The sequence below is a fragment of the Oncorhynchus mykiss genome, chromosome 10 (assembly GCF_013265735.2).
Source record: "Oncorhynchus mykiss isolate Arlee chromosome 10, USDA_OmykA_1.1, whole genome shotgun sequence".
In the NCBI taxonomy this organism is placed as follows: domain Eukaryota; kingdom Metazoa; phylum Chordata; class Actinopteri; order Salmoniformes; family Salmonidae; genus Oncorhynchus; species Oncorhynchus mykiss.
In genome coordinates this window covers 43542390-43557880 of record NC_048574.1, presented here as the reverse complement: position 1 = coordinate 43557880, position 15491 = coordinate 43542390, and the positions used below count along the sequence as shown (strand labels likewise).

General features: G+C 39.8%; 1 protein-coding gene across 1 annotated transcript; it reads left to right on the top strand.

Moving 5' to 3' along the window:
* Positions 1 to 2279: 2279 nt before the first annotated feature.
* Positions 2280 to 14720, top strand: LOC110533957 (FUN14 domain-containing protein 1A). The gene is made up of 5 exons (XM_021618554.2): positions 2280 to 2417; positions 6133 to 6283; positions 6407 to 6482; positions 12389 to 12517; positions 12722 to 14720. The coding sequence occupies exons 1-5, from the start codon at positions 2399 to 2401 to the stop codon at positions 12797 to 12799; spliced, it is 453 nt and encodes a 150-aa protein (XP_021474229.1). The 5' UTR covers positions 2280 to 2398; the 3' UTR covers positions 12800 to 14720.
* Positions 14721 to 15491: the final 771 nt, after the last annotated feature.

The window sequence follows — 15491 nt, the reverse complement described above, 5'->3', positions numbered from 1 at the left end:
GAAGAGGAAGCCACTTTAGACTATTGAGATGCAGTCTTTCTTAGCCAAAAAAAACACTGTCTCCTCTGCTCTACTTTCACTTGGAACATTTCCATTCTTTCTCACTTGGATACATTCAAAATAACAAAAACACAAAAGTATATTAGTTGTCTCAACACTTTAATCAAGTTTTCAAACCAGGGTGTCCAACTTGGAAGAAAGCTTGGAGTGAGATTTTACCCAGATGGGGGTCCCTCACCAGGAAAGTTGTAGTGTTTTAAAGCTAATTTCCTGGAATTCTGTGTATTTTGACATGGCTTAGGCCTATGACCAGGATGGGGGGGGGGGGGGGGGGGGGGGGTCAGGTGTATTCAGAATGCTTTGAACATTAAATGAACACTCAAAATTCCACAACTTTGTTGCTTTGGGATTTTGGGGGAATTGAATTTAAGGTATACTAATATTTTTGCAAACATACTTTTTTAGGTGGTTTGACACTTTACTCAGACAGTAATGAAATTAGATGGGGAGACAGGCAAATGGGAGAAACAGTGGGATGGTCAGTGGGAATGCTCTGCACAGGAAATACTAATTAATGGTTGATGGCAGTGGTTAACCAATCATAGATTGCAGTCTCCTTGTCCATAGACTGCTTTCAAGGTAATGACACAAACATTTTGTCTTTTGTAATTTTGGTGAACTATCTTTTTAAAAATAGGCCTGGAAGAAAATCCCGCTGGCTCTCCAGGAGGGTTGGCCACCCCTGAGCTATTTCTCAAGTGATGGGTATTTGAAAATGTTCTTGTAATAACAATACATTTCTCAAAAACAAATCACTCAACCTTCTATCACTCAATCTAATCAATATTCTAGTGGTTTAAGCCTACTAGTTGAAGATCCTTGCCATCATCTTACTTTACATAGAACAAATATGATGCGTTGTGAGTCACCCTACCATCTCTGCCTAGCATGTGCACAGAGCTAAAATGTAAAAAATTATATTCTAGGCCTGGAGCATTTAATATCCAATCCTTATTTGTAGGAATTATTCAAAACTGCAAAAACTGCAAAAATACATAGCCTCAAATTATTCATTTTCAAATATCAGATTCCAAATCTATGATAACACTGCCAAAATTGGGAAGAAGAGGGATAATAAAATACTGTTCGTGTGGGGAATAACAGTAGTGTTCTTGCTGACAAGCACACTAACTACCCTTTATTTTAGCCCAATGTTAAGAATGATAATTGTTCAACTGATCAGACTAAATAAAGTAAATTGATAATAAAATAATCTGAAGACAAGATTACATCAATCTTCCACTACAATAAACCAAATGCAACCTTAAAGGTCATCAATGATGTCACCATTGCCCTTGATTCTAAGTAAGATTGTGCTGCTATTTTTATTGACTTGGCCAAAGCGTTTGATAGGGTAGACCATCCCATTCTTGTGGGCCGGCTAAGGAGTATTGGTGCCTATTCGAGGTCTTTGGCCTGGTTTGCTAACTACCTCTCTCAAAAAGTGCAGTGTATAAAGTCAGAAAATCTGCTGTCTCAGCCACTGCCTGTCACCAAGGGAGTATCACAAGGCTCAATCCTTAGCCCCACGCTCTTCTCAATTTACATCAACAACATAGCTCAGGCAGTAGGAAGCTCTCTCATCCATTTATATCCAGACGACACAGTCTTATACTCAGCTGGCCCCTCCCGGATTGTGTTAAATGCTCTACAACAAAGCTTTCTTAGTGTCCAACAAGCTTTCTCTACCCTTAACCTTGTTCTAAACACCTCCAAAACAAAAGTAATGTGGTTTGGTAAGAATAATGCCCCTCTTCCCACAGGTGATATTACTACCTCTGAGGGTTTAGAGCTTGAGCACCTCATACAAGTACTTGGGAGTATGGCTAGACGGTGCACTGTCCTCTCAGCACATAAACTCAGCAGAGAACCTTGCTCTCCATTCAGCTCCACTCTAATCTTGAGGGGCGCTACTTTAAAATTAAAATCCTTACATTGCTAGACCGCAAGATAGGACAATGATAGAGATTCCGTGCTTGATGTTAAATTGCGGTCTCAGTTGCTCCTATTTCAAAATGATTTGGAGCACAGTTGAAAAGTTAACACACTATATACAATGGATTGATTAGAAAAATAAAATCAGTACTTTCCAATGCGTGAGATATAAGAGGTGGGCGTGTGAAGAAAGTCAATATGTGTAGTGCTAGGGCAAAAAACAAAACGTACACCCAGGGGCCCACGACCGAGTTTGGGAAACCCTCAATTGAGCTATGGTCTAATGAACACCAGAAAGGTAGGATGTGTGTAAAGGCCCTATTCATCGAAATGGTACGGGCCAATTTTGTGAAACACGTGACATGTCGGATGGGCTGGGTTACAACCAAATGTATTGAGAAACATGGCCGAAAAGAATAAAGGTGAGAAACAAGTTAGCAATATCAATATTTTAAATATATTGCCATCGCTACCTATTTCACAAAATGTAGTCTTTAATCTGAGTAAAGAGGTAAAATATCATCAAACAAATGCAGTTACGCTAATGCACATGAACACGGTTGTCCTTCGGAAGGTTAGCTAGCTAAGGTAGAATGTGTAACGTTTTATGCTAACAATCGCAGTTAGCTAGCAAACGGATAGTCGAAATGCGGACCAGCGTCCTTCGTTTGTTAGTCCCCACGCCTGCTATTCAGGGTGGGAGTGCTACGTATTTTGTCAAATGAGATGCTTACTAACTCCATGTTGCTAGCTAGGTTCCAGTGCCCTGGGTGTGTTGGTTGGTAGCTAGCTTTGGTAGGCTAACTACTGAACTAGCTAGCTACAACATTTTACATACTACGACAAACATTGGGCTAGTTCAATCACATCGAAAATGTATTACTCCTTAGCTGTTATGACATTACAGTATGTCTGACTGTTTACTGACAACTGCGGAGGTCTCATATGGGGGGCTAGTGTGAAGGAAGGCCATGTTATAGGACCCCGCCTACTTGTTTTACACTGAACCAAAATATTAACGAAACATGCAACAATTTCAAAGATTTGACTGAGTTACAGTTAATAAGAAATCAGTCAATTGAAATAAATAAATTAGGCCCTGATCTATGGATTTCATATTACTGGGAATACAGATATGCAAATGTTGGTCACAGATACTTAATTAAAAAAAAAAAAGATTAAGGTAGGGGCATCGATCAGAAAACCAGTCAGTATCAAGTGTGACCACAATTTGCCTCATGCAGGGTGACATCTCCTTCGCTTAGAGATGATCAGGCTGTTAATTGTGGCCTGTGGAATGGTGTCCCACTCCCCTTCAATGGCTGAGCGAGGTTGCTGGATATTGGGGGGAACTGGAACACGCTGTGGTACGCGTCTAACCAGAGCATCTCAAACATGCTCAATGGGTGACATGTATGCAGGCCATTAAAACCTGTCATTTCCAGCTTCCAGGAATTGTGTACAGATCCTTGTGACATGGGGTGATGGCGGTGGATGAATGGCACGACAATAGGCCTCAGGATCTCGTCACTGTATTTCTGCATTCAAATTGCCATTGGTTTAAAATGCAATTTGTGTTCGTTGTCAGTAATTTATGCCTGCCAATACCATGACCCTACTGCTACCATTGGGCACTCCGGTCACAATGTTGACATCAGCAAACCACTCACCCACACAACACCAAACATCTGCCTGGTATAGTTGAAACTGGGATTAATTTGTGAAGAGCACACTTCTCCAGCGTGATAGTGGCCATCGAAGGTGAGAATATGTGCTTCACTGAGATGGTTTGTGCAGAAATTCTTTGGTTGTGCAAACCCAGTTTAATCAGCTGTCCGGGTGGCTGGTCTCAGACCATCCCGTAGGTGAAGAAGCCTGATGTTTAAGCCCTGGGCTGGTGTGGTTGCAAGTGGTCTGCAGTTGAGAGGCTGGTTGGACGTACTGCAAAAAAAATAAAAATTGTTGGAGGTGGCTTATGGTATAGAAATGAATGTTAAATTCTCTGGCAACAGCTCTGGTGGACATTCCTGCTGTCAGCATGCCAATTGCATGCTCCATCAAAACTTGAGACATTTGTGGTGTTCTGACGACAACTGCACATTTTAGTGGTCTTTTATTGTCCCCAGCACAAGGTAATCATGTTTAATCAGCTTCTTGACATGCCACACCTGTCAGGGGGATGGATTATCTTGGGCAAAGGAGACATGCTCACTAACAGGGATGTAAACAAATTTTGTGCACAAAATTTGAGAGAAATAAGCTTTCTGTGCGTATGGAACAGCTTGTGGATCTTTTATTTCAGCTCATGAAACATGGGACCAACACTTTACATGTTGCATTTTTTAATATTTTTTGTTCAGTGTATTTGTAGAATCTTCTAGTATCACTGATAATGCCAAGGAGGGGGGAAAAGGGATACTATTTGAAACTATTAACAGGACAATTCCATAAAACTGAATGAAAGGGTTACACTGTTTTGCAGGATATGTCAAAGATTTGGTGTCTGCCAGGCCAGTGTGTGTGTTCTTGACCCAGACAAAGCTGGGTCAAGCATTAGCTCTACTGAGCTAATCACAAGTCCGTCTGACTGAATGAGAAATCGATACCCATTAGATGTCTTTGGGCTGGTCTATTTTAGGCTTGTACTTAATGCAGCTTTTCCCATTCTTGGTCCTCTAGGCCCCAAGAGGAGCATGTTTTTTTTTTTTTTTTTTGAACTCAACATAGCGGCTTCTAATGTTAATTTTTATTTTATTTTCTTATTTTATCTATTCTGGTCTATTAGATGTCTTTGGGCTGGTCTATTTTAGGCTTGTACTTAATGCAGCTTTTCCCATTCTTGGTCTTCTAGGCCCCAAGAGGAGCATGTTTTTTTTGTTGTTTTTTTTAACAACATAGCGGCTTCAAATTTTAATTTTTATTTTATTTTCTTATTTTACCCCTTTTTCTCCCCAATTTCGTGGTATCCAATTGTTTTAGTAGCTACTATCTTGTCTCATCGCTACAACTCCCGTACGGGCTCGGGAGAGACGAAGGTTGCGTCCTCCAATACACAACCCAACCAAGCCGCACTCCTTCTTAACACAGCGCCATCCAACCCGGAAGCCAGCCGCACCAATGTGTCGGAGGAAACACTGTGCACCTGGCAACCTTGGTTAGCGCGCACTGCGCCCGGCCTGCCACAGGAGTCGCTGGTGCGCGATGAGACAAGGATTTCCCTACCGGCCTAACCCGGACGCTAGGCCAATTGTGCGTCGCCCCACGGACCTCCCGGTCGCGGCCGGTTACGACAGAGCCTGGGCGCGAACCCAGAGTCTCTGGTGGCGCAGCTGGCGCTGCAGTACAGCACCCTTAACCAGAGCGTCACCCGGGAGGCCCCAAATGATCAAAGTTTGACGAGTAGTTGATAATTTGAATCAGCTAGGTCAAAAACCAAAACCAAAAATATACCAATTCCATGGCACATGGTTCATGAACTGATACACAAAACAACGCTGGATTCAAAACTTAGTTTTTCATTTAAAATGATTATACAAAATTCTTGCAACCAATAGAATGCTCAGCAGATTTTGCTGCAACTAGACAGAATCATTACATCACTTGTTTTGGTACTGCTCGTATGTAGCTTGTTTTTGAATAATTGCAACCTGGAGCTAACTCTGTAAATAGCACTGCTGGGTGATTTGAAAAGTCAGTAAATCGAAAAAGAATATAATACTCTTATCAAACATTTCCTTCTTTAATTTGCAATCTGTAGACTATGTCAATAGAAAGGTTCAGAACTTTGGTGAAATAGCACAGTTAAATGTATATAGCAAATGGAAATCGAAACTGGATGGTGGGACTAAAAATAACAAAAGATAACTAATATAAAATATAATGTCTGTAAAATATAATGTCTGTAAAATGTATGTATAAGCTGGGAGTATATGTGGGGATTGGAAATTATGCAGATCTACCCCCTAAAACAACCACCTAACTTAACTGTCTGGCATCCGGCGTGGCGTAAGATACACAATGCACACATTATTTCTACTGTTGAGGCCATCCAACATGCATTTCAGTGTCTTTCAAGGTCATGTGAGCCAAGGACGATTAAGCGTATGACACATTTTTAATTATGACTTGTTCTTCTAGATAAGAGTGAGGAGACCTTTGAAGTCATGGACGTAGTAGAGTATGCCAAGAAACAGAGATGGTGGAACAAAATATTTGGCGAGAACTCTGGGCCCGTAGCAGAGAAGTATAATGTTGCCACCCAGCTTGCCATTGGTGGAGTGTCTGGCTGGTGAGTCGATCAGTCCTGAATGTGTTAATATTAAACAGAACTAAGCCATGAGAATCTGGTAGTGCAATTTAACCAGTTAAATTACTTGGCAGTTCTCTGTTTGACTGCTGTGTTTCCTCTTAGGTGTGCAGGGTATTTGTTCCAGAAAGTTGGGAAGCTGGCAGCTTCGGCAGTGGGTGGAGGCTTCTTTTTCCTTCAGGTAGGATTCGACTTCTTTACATCAATTTATTTTCTTGTTTTGATAATCCTTAGTTCTAAATGACACCTGACCAATTTATTGAGCCACATTTAACACAGATTCTGACACTCATGTTTCATTAGGACACATGGAGGTGTGTTATGACCATAGACTATGGCCGTGTCCGAAATCTGGCTTGCCTACTACTTATTTAAACTGCATACTGTGTACTAATCATACTACATACTATTTAGAATGTACTGTTTAGAAAAATAAAAAGCAGTAAGTAGCTAATATTAGCACACTAGGCTCAACCTACTGAGAATGCAACATCTAATGCACAGTTGCAGTGATTCCTACCATTCGTTAATTTTGGTACAGCGCTTCCCCTTAGCTGTTTATCAGCTGTTGTCAAACTCACACACAGGTTTGACAACACACTCAAAGACGAATCTCTGGCCTCCTGAGGGGCACAGCATTCTAAAGCACTGCATCGCTATAGACCTGGTTCGATCCCAGGCTGTGTAACAGCCGGCCATGACCGGGATACCCATGAGGTGGCGCACAATTGGCCCAGCATCGTCCGGGTTAGGGGAGGAATTGACCGGCTGGGATTTCCTTGTCCCATCGTGCTCTAGCGACTCTTTGTGTCGGCCGGGCGCCTGCAAGCACCCTTCGGTCGCCAGCTGTACAGTGTTTACTCCGACACATTGGTGCGGTTGGCTTCTGGGTTAAGCGAGCAGTGTGTCAAAAAGCAGTGCGGCTTGGCAGGATCGTGTTTCGGAGGACACATGGCTCTCGACATTTGCCTCTCCCGAGTCCTTAGGGGAGTTGCAGCGATGGGACAAGCCTGTAACTACCAATTTGGATATCACGAAAAAGGGGTAAAAGTACAAGAAACGGAATAACAAAAATACTATTCTCTTCCTCAAGTGTACAGTGAATTCTACTAGATGAAAATACAAAATGAGTATGACATCCTGGCATTTAAAGCATCCAACATTTTAGAATGTCACAAACGACTGTGGACAATTATGGAATGTAATACATGGAAGATATCAATAGCCCTTTGTATGGAACATATGGGATGACAAATACACTGATAGAAATTAGTTTGCTCTAATTATTTCTCGAATGTTTGTTATTCTCAATGCAACCCTTGCCTAAGTACTTAGCATTAGGAAAGTGTAAAATGTGCTGTCAAAAGCTTTAATAGTATTTTTCACTGTTAAAATGCAATATTTTGTTACAAGCAAAATGTATAATTCTGGGAGAAGTAATAAAGTGAATTGTCTTTTAGAATGATTTTGTTTGTTAGGGCTTTGTGTGCGTGAGCATTGCAAAATAAATCTACACATGCCAATAATTTCATCCAAACTGCTTGCGCGCGTCAACGAGCATCTGCGTAGCCAGGCACTAAAACAGAACTTGGTTCTATTTTTGATGCTTGACGCGCTGCAAGTCCCGCCTCTCCAATCTCCTCATTGGTTTTTAGGAACATATACTAGAGGTCAACCGATTATGATTTTTCAACGCCGATACTGATTATTGGAGGACCAACAAAAGCCAATACCGATTAATCGGACGATTTTAAAATAAAATAATAATAAAATAAAATAAAAAATACAAAACATTTAAAATTACATTTATTTTTTAGATATATTTGTAATAATAACAATTACAACAATACTGAATGAACACTTATTCTAACTTAATATAATACATCAATTAAATCAATTTAGCCTCAAATAAATAATGGGAACATGTTCAATTTTGGTTTAATAATGCAAAAACACTGTTGGAGAAGAAAGTAAAAGTGCAATATGTGCTAACGTTTAAGTTCCTTGCTCAGAACATGAGAACATATGAAAGCTGGTGGTACCTTTTAACATGAGTCTTCAATATTCCCAGACATTTTAGGTTGTAGTTATTATAGGAATTATAGGACTATTTCTCGCTCTATATACCTTTGACTATTGGATGTTTTTATAGGCACTATAGTATTGCCAGCCTAATCTCGGGAGTTGATAGTCATAAACAGCGCTGTGCTTCAAGCATTGCTAAGAGCTGCTGGCAAACACAGGAAAGTGCTGTTGGAATGAATGCTTACGAGCCTGCTGCTGCCTACTACCGCTCAGACTGCTCTATCAAATATCAAATCATAGACTTAATTATAATATAATAAACACACAGAAATACGGGTCTTGGGTCATTAATATGGTCAAATTCGGAAACTATCATTTCGAAAACAAAAAGTTTATTATTTCAGTGAAATACGGAACCGTTCCGTATTTTATCAAACGGCTGGCATACATAAATCTAAATACTGCTGTTACATTGCACAACCTTCAATGTTGTCATCATTACGTAAAATTCTGGCAAATTAATTATGGTCTTTGTTAGGTAGAAATGATTTTCACACAGTTCGCAATAAGCCAGCCAGGCGGCCCAAACTGCTGCATATACCCTGACTCTGCTTGCACAGAACGCAAGAGAAGTGACACAATTTCCCTAGTTAATATTACCTGCTAACATGAATTTATTTTAACTAAATACACAACTTTTGACTGGCACACACACACAATGTATGCATGGGGAAAAAGAACAGCATACACACCGTTAAGTGACATCTACAAAATAACTTGAGGTTATCAGTGTGGGTTAATCAAACATCTCATTTTTACTGCAGGTTTTAAAAAATATACTTGTGTATTGATTTTAAGAAAGGCATTGTTTATGGTTAGGTTCATTGGTGCAACTGTCACCGCTTTTTTCACAAATGTGCTTGTTAAATCATCACCCGTTTGGCGAAGAATGCTGTGATTTGATGATAAATTAACAGGCACCGCATTGATTATTTGCATCGCTGGACAAGCTAGTTAAACTAGTAATATCATCAACCATGTGTAGTTAACTAGTGATTATGTTAGGATTGATTGTTTTTTCTAAGTTTAATGCTAGCTAGCAACTTACCTTGGCTCATTGCTGCACTCGCGTAACAGGTGGTCAGCCTGCCACGCAGTCTCCTTGTGGAGTGCAATGTAATCGGCCATAATCGGTTACCGATTGTTATGAAAACTTGAAATCGGCCGATTAATCGGTCGACCTCTAGCATATACCCAGGTGGGTGATTGAACGCTGAACTGTGGTCCACACTCCAGTCCAGTTGGTGATGGTAATGCACCTTAAAGTTGGTTTTCAACCGACATATAAAGTTCAAAGAAGATGAAGACAAAAGAAGACTGAAGGAGGAAAGATTACAAGAATCTGTGGCTTAATTGCCGGAGTAGAGGACCTTGTGTATTTCAGATAAAATAACAGCCCACTGTTTATATCCCTGAACAAATGATCTAGCTAGCTAGCTAAATGGCCATGAATGTTTCATGTGTTTCGACCTGTCCCCAAATTAATATAGGAGGTTGAGTTTGTTTTGATATTTCAACCTGCGTGTCCTCATCGTGTCTGGTGTGGAAGGACAAAATGAACATGCACGCGGACACACCTGGTCTAGTCAACATTGCATTTATGCCTTGTATCATATACATGTTTTGGAATATTTGTTATCTGTATTTTTTTTCTTGTTATTTTCATTGTCATTTAGGTCATTATTGTGGAGTCACTACAATGTTGTTGATCCATCCTCAGTTTTCTCCCATCGTTAATCAGTTTCCTTACTGTCCTGCAGCTCAGTTCAGAAGGACGACTCCATCTTTGTGTCTGGGTGGTTTTAATACATCATCCACATCATAATGATTAACTTGACCATGCTTAAAGATATAGTAAATGTTTGATTTAAAGATGTAACCGATATACCAATCACTGAGGCTGTTGAAAAGCTCCCTGGTCTTTGTAGTTGAATCTGTGCTTGAAATTCAATACTTGACTGAGGGACCTCACAGATGTACAGTGCCTTGCGAAAGTATTCGGCCCCCTTGAACTTTGCGACCTTTTGCCACATTTCAGGCTTCAAACATAAAGATATAAAACTGTATTTTTTTGTGAAGAATCAACAACAAGTGGGACACAATCATGAAGTGGAACGACATTTATTGGATATTTCAAACTTTTTTAACAAATCAAAAACTGAAAAATTGGGCGTGCAAAATTATTCAGCCCCCTTAAGTTAATACTTTGAAGCGCCATCTTTTGCTGCGATTACAGCTGTAAGTCGCTTGGTGTATGTCTATCAGTTTTGCACATCGAGAGACTGACATTTTTTCCCATTCTTCCTTGCAAAACAGCTCGAGCTCAGTGAGGTTGGATGGAGAGCATTTGTGAACAGCAGTTTTCAGTTCTTTCCACAGATTCTCGATTGGATTCAGGTCTGGACTTTGACTTGGCCATTCTAACACCTGGATATGTTTATTTTTGAACCATTCCATTGTAGATTTTGCTTTATGTTTTGGATCATTGTCTTGTTGGAAGACAAATCTCCGTCCCAGTCTCAGGTCTTTTGCAGACTCCATCAGGTTTTCTTCCAGAATGGTCCTGTATTTGGCTCCATCCATCTTCCCATCAATTTTAACCATCTTCCCTGTCCCTGCTGAAGAAAAGCAGGCCCAAACCATGATGCTGCCACCACCATGTTTGACAGTGGGGATGGTGTGTTCAGCTGTGTTGCTTTTACGCCAAACATAACGTTTTGCATTGTTGCCAAAAAGTTCAATTTTGGTTTCATCTGACCAGAGCACCTTCTTCCACATGTCTGGTGTGTCTCCCAGGTGGCTTGTGGCAAACTTTAAACGACACTTTTTATGGATATCTTTAAGAAATGGCTTTCTTCTTGCCACTCTTCCATAAAGGCCAGATTTGTGCAATATACGACTGATTGCTGTCCTATGGACAGAGTCTCCCACCTCAGCTGTAGATCTCTGCAGTTCATCCAGAGTGATCATGGGCCTCTTGGCTGCATCTCTGATCAGTCTTCTCCTTGTATGAGCTGAAAGTTTAGAGGGACGGCCAGGTCTTGGTAGATTTGCAGTGGTCTGATACTCCTTCCATTTCAATATTATCGCTTGCACAGTGCTCCTTGGGATGTTTAAAGCTTGGGAAATCTTTTTGTATCCAAATCCGGCTTTAAACTTCTTCACAACAGTATCTCGGACCTGCCTGGTGTGTTCCTTGTTCTTCATGATGCTCTCCGCGCTTTTAACGGACCTCTGAGACTATCACAGTGCAGGTGCATTTATACGGAGACTTGATTACACACAGGTGGATTGTATTTATCATCATTAGTCATTTAGGTCAACATTGGATCATTCAGAGATCCTCACTGAACTTCTGGAGAGAGTTTGCTGCACTGAAAGTAAAGGGGCTGAATAATTTTGCACGCCCAATTTTTCAGTTTTTGATTTGTTAAAAAAGTTTGAAATATCCAATAAATGGCGTTCCACTTCATGATTGTGTCCCACTTGTTGTTGATTCTTCACAAAATAATACAGTTTTATATCTTTATGTTTGAAGCCTTAAATGTGGCAAACGGTCGCAAAGTTCAAGGGGGCCGAATACTTTCGCAAGGCACTGTATGTATGTATGTATGTATTGGGGACAGAGGAAGGGGTAGTCATTCAAACGTCATCATCCCCTATTATTTCTCAGAGTCCATATAACTTTTGTGATTAGTTAAGCCAAATGTGACTTCTGAACTAATTTAGGCTTGCCTAAACAAAGGGGTGAATACTTATGGAACAAATTCATTTTTTAATTTGTAAACATTTGTAGAATTTTCTTTTCACTTTGACATTATGGCATATTTTGTGTAGATCAATGACAAAAAAAATACAATAATCTTTCAATCCCACTTTGTAATGCAACAAAATTGGAAAAAAGTTCACGGAGTGCATACTTTATATAGGCACTGCATCTCTATGTTTATGATGACCAAGTCACATTGCCATTATTGGTGGGTGTGATTCATTTCCTTCTAGATTGCCAATCACACAGGATACATCAAAGTGGACTGGAAGAGGGTGGAGCGTGATGTAAACAATGCCAAGAAGCAGCTGAAGTTGAATACAGAAAAGCCCACTAAGGAAGTCAGGACAAAAGTGGATGAGGTAAGGGGTTATCATGGTCTATTACAAAATGGTGGATGTTTCTTCTCTGATTCATGTTTTAATATGCTCAGGACTAAAATGATTTTGAAGTCATCTATACCTTTTTTTTTACTCCAGAGTATAAAAGAGAACAATGTTAAAGAACAATACTCTGCAAAACTTTACCATCGATTTAAAGGTGCTTTATCTTTTTTGTCTTACCAGGTGCAGACATTTGTGAAGAAGAATATTATCCTCACAGGAGGTTTTGCTGGGGGATTTCTGCTGGGCTTGGCCTCTTAAGAGCCTCTCATTTCGGTCTTTACTTAATATTTTTTGTCTCATACAAGGCTGAAAACAGCTTAAACCTAAGCAGCTATCTAGATATGTAAGTAGACTCCATTGATATCATATGTCAAGCAAATTCATAGGCTTGGTGGGTTTTTGGGCATGTGTCAATTTGAAAACAGCCTTTTAGATACTATGTCTGTGGTTAAAGTTTATGCATGGTCTATGCACATATGGCAGGAGCATTGGCTTTAGTTTTTCTATGGGTTGTTTTGGTATGGTACTTATTTGAGAGATTGTTCAGATCCACTTCAATAGTTTTATCTGTATGCATTCAGATGGAACTCAGGGTTCTCCCCAGGAATTTTTTAAAACAAGGTGTTTCTGCTGAGTATGGCTGGGGGGTGGCCCGGAGGGGTGTAGTGCCCCCCTTTGGACTCAGTTTATTTATTTATTTATGACGCACCTCTAACTGCCATTTCCTGCAATCTAGAGAAAAAATGGCCTATGATACATAGTGGAGCAGCGCCTCTTACATTCTTTGGGGAGAACCCTAGAACTGGAGCAAAGCCCTTTAACGTGTTTTGTAACATCCTTCATTTTCTAAGTTAAGATCAACAAGGTTGTTATGTGTTTAAATGTTACTTCAAACCGAAGGGTTTGAGTTAAAAGCATGTACATGTATGAGTAAATATTGTATGACAGGACTAGGCCACAGTAACGCAGGTTTGAATGGTATTTGAAGTTATATTCTTACCTGAAAATCAGTGACATTTCAAAGTATAACTCAAAGAAAATCATGGGTGCATATTAACCGTCCCCAATAGTATTGACTTATTTACCAGTGCAGGAGGTTGCGTGTGAAGTATTTATTTGAGACCAAGGAGTGAGACGGCAAGACTGGACATATGATTTGGCTTTCTAATTCCCTCCTTAAGAGTGAGGCGTGTCGTGTGTAAGTACAGGCTGTGCGCATTATCAAAAACTAGGGTGTATTCATTATTTGGATTCTGTTGTAAAATGTAGTGCAACGGAACCTGTTTACTCCAAACGGAAAATGTTTTGCAGTGAAAACAAGTTTGTTCTTTCTGAAAAATTCAGGTAGGTTCTGTTTGCTTCCTCGTAAATGTTTTTTTGTTGCAGAGCTTTTTGCAATAGACCAAACATTTTACAATAATCAGGCTAATGAATACACCCTTGCCTAGCTTCTGTTTCACAAACAACTATGGACAATTATGAATGTAATACATGGAAGATATCAATAGCCCTTTGTATGGAACATATGGGATGACAAATACACTGATAGAAATTAGTTTCCTCTAATTATTTCTCCAATGTTTGTTATTCTCAATGCAACCCTTGCCTAAGTACTTAGCATTAGAAAAGTGTAAAATGTGCTGTCAAAAGCTTTAATAGTATTTTTCACTGTTAAAATGCAATATTTTGTTACAAGCAAAATGTATCATTCTGGGAGAAGTAATCAAGTGAATTGTCTTTTAGAATGATTTTGTTTGAGTTTTACTGACTGCGTCCTCCTAGGATAATTGACTGTCAATATAAACAACTCTATTACATTACAACACGGATGGGCAACTCCAGTCCTCGGGGCCTGAGTGGTGTCACACATTTACCCCGGCTAACACAACTGTGACACCAATCAACTAATCATGATCTTCAGTTAAAAATGTAATTAGTTTAATCAGCTGTGTTTGTGAGGAATGGGTTAAGTGTGTCAGCACTCCGGCCTCCAAAGACGGGTGTTGCCAATCCCTGCATTAGAAGCATTGTCATTATATTCTACAGTTTCAAGTGTCCGCAATCATGTCAGGATGCAGTGGGGCATTTAGGCTCTGTTGACTTCTGTTCCCTCACAAACCCTAAACTGTGGCACACTCCATATATAAACTCCCAGTAAATTATTGGGTATTTACCAACATTTTGCCATCACTGTGCTTTTGTCAGGCTAATGTCATGAATACTTGAACCAGGTTATGTAGACAGTGCAATTAGTGTAACCAATGACAATAGTGAGGGGTGTGTCATAATGATTAAGTTAATTAGTGAAACTATTCAACAGTTTATGGCATATTAAATATTAGGCTATTATCATATAGAAACAATGTAATATTGTGCATAATATTAGCATCAACATACATTGTTTTATATTTGATATGTTACATGTAGTCTTTTGGTTCAACCTTAATGCATAATAAGCATCATCAATAGTGGGAACATATTAGGTGTACGCTAATAAGCTGTAGAAAGAATATACATTTGAGACTTGTTCATATGCAAACCCTGAGCAGCAGACTTCTCACCTGCATGCGCACAGCACATATGCATAGCTCTTATCACATCACCGCACCTGCTCTCTCTGTACTTGTTTGCCTGGAAGAAAAACACAGTGGGCCAAGTTAATGTAATAGTGCAGTGTCCGATAAGGGCCATTTTTGGCCATAATTAATTACGTGGACAAATATTATGACCCATTAACCACCAGTATATATTACAATTATAGATGTTAAACTCATGATTTTATACCTGTTCTTCAAGACTTACACAATATTTGCTGCAAACGTCTCCGGAATCCCGGGTGCTTACTCAAATGTCGTCCGACTGGATTGGCTGCGCTACGGACTTTGCTGATTAAATTGCAGAATAATAATTATTATTTTGTTTGTCTATAAATGTATTGTTTTTGTGGATA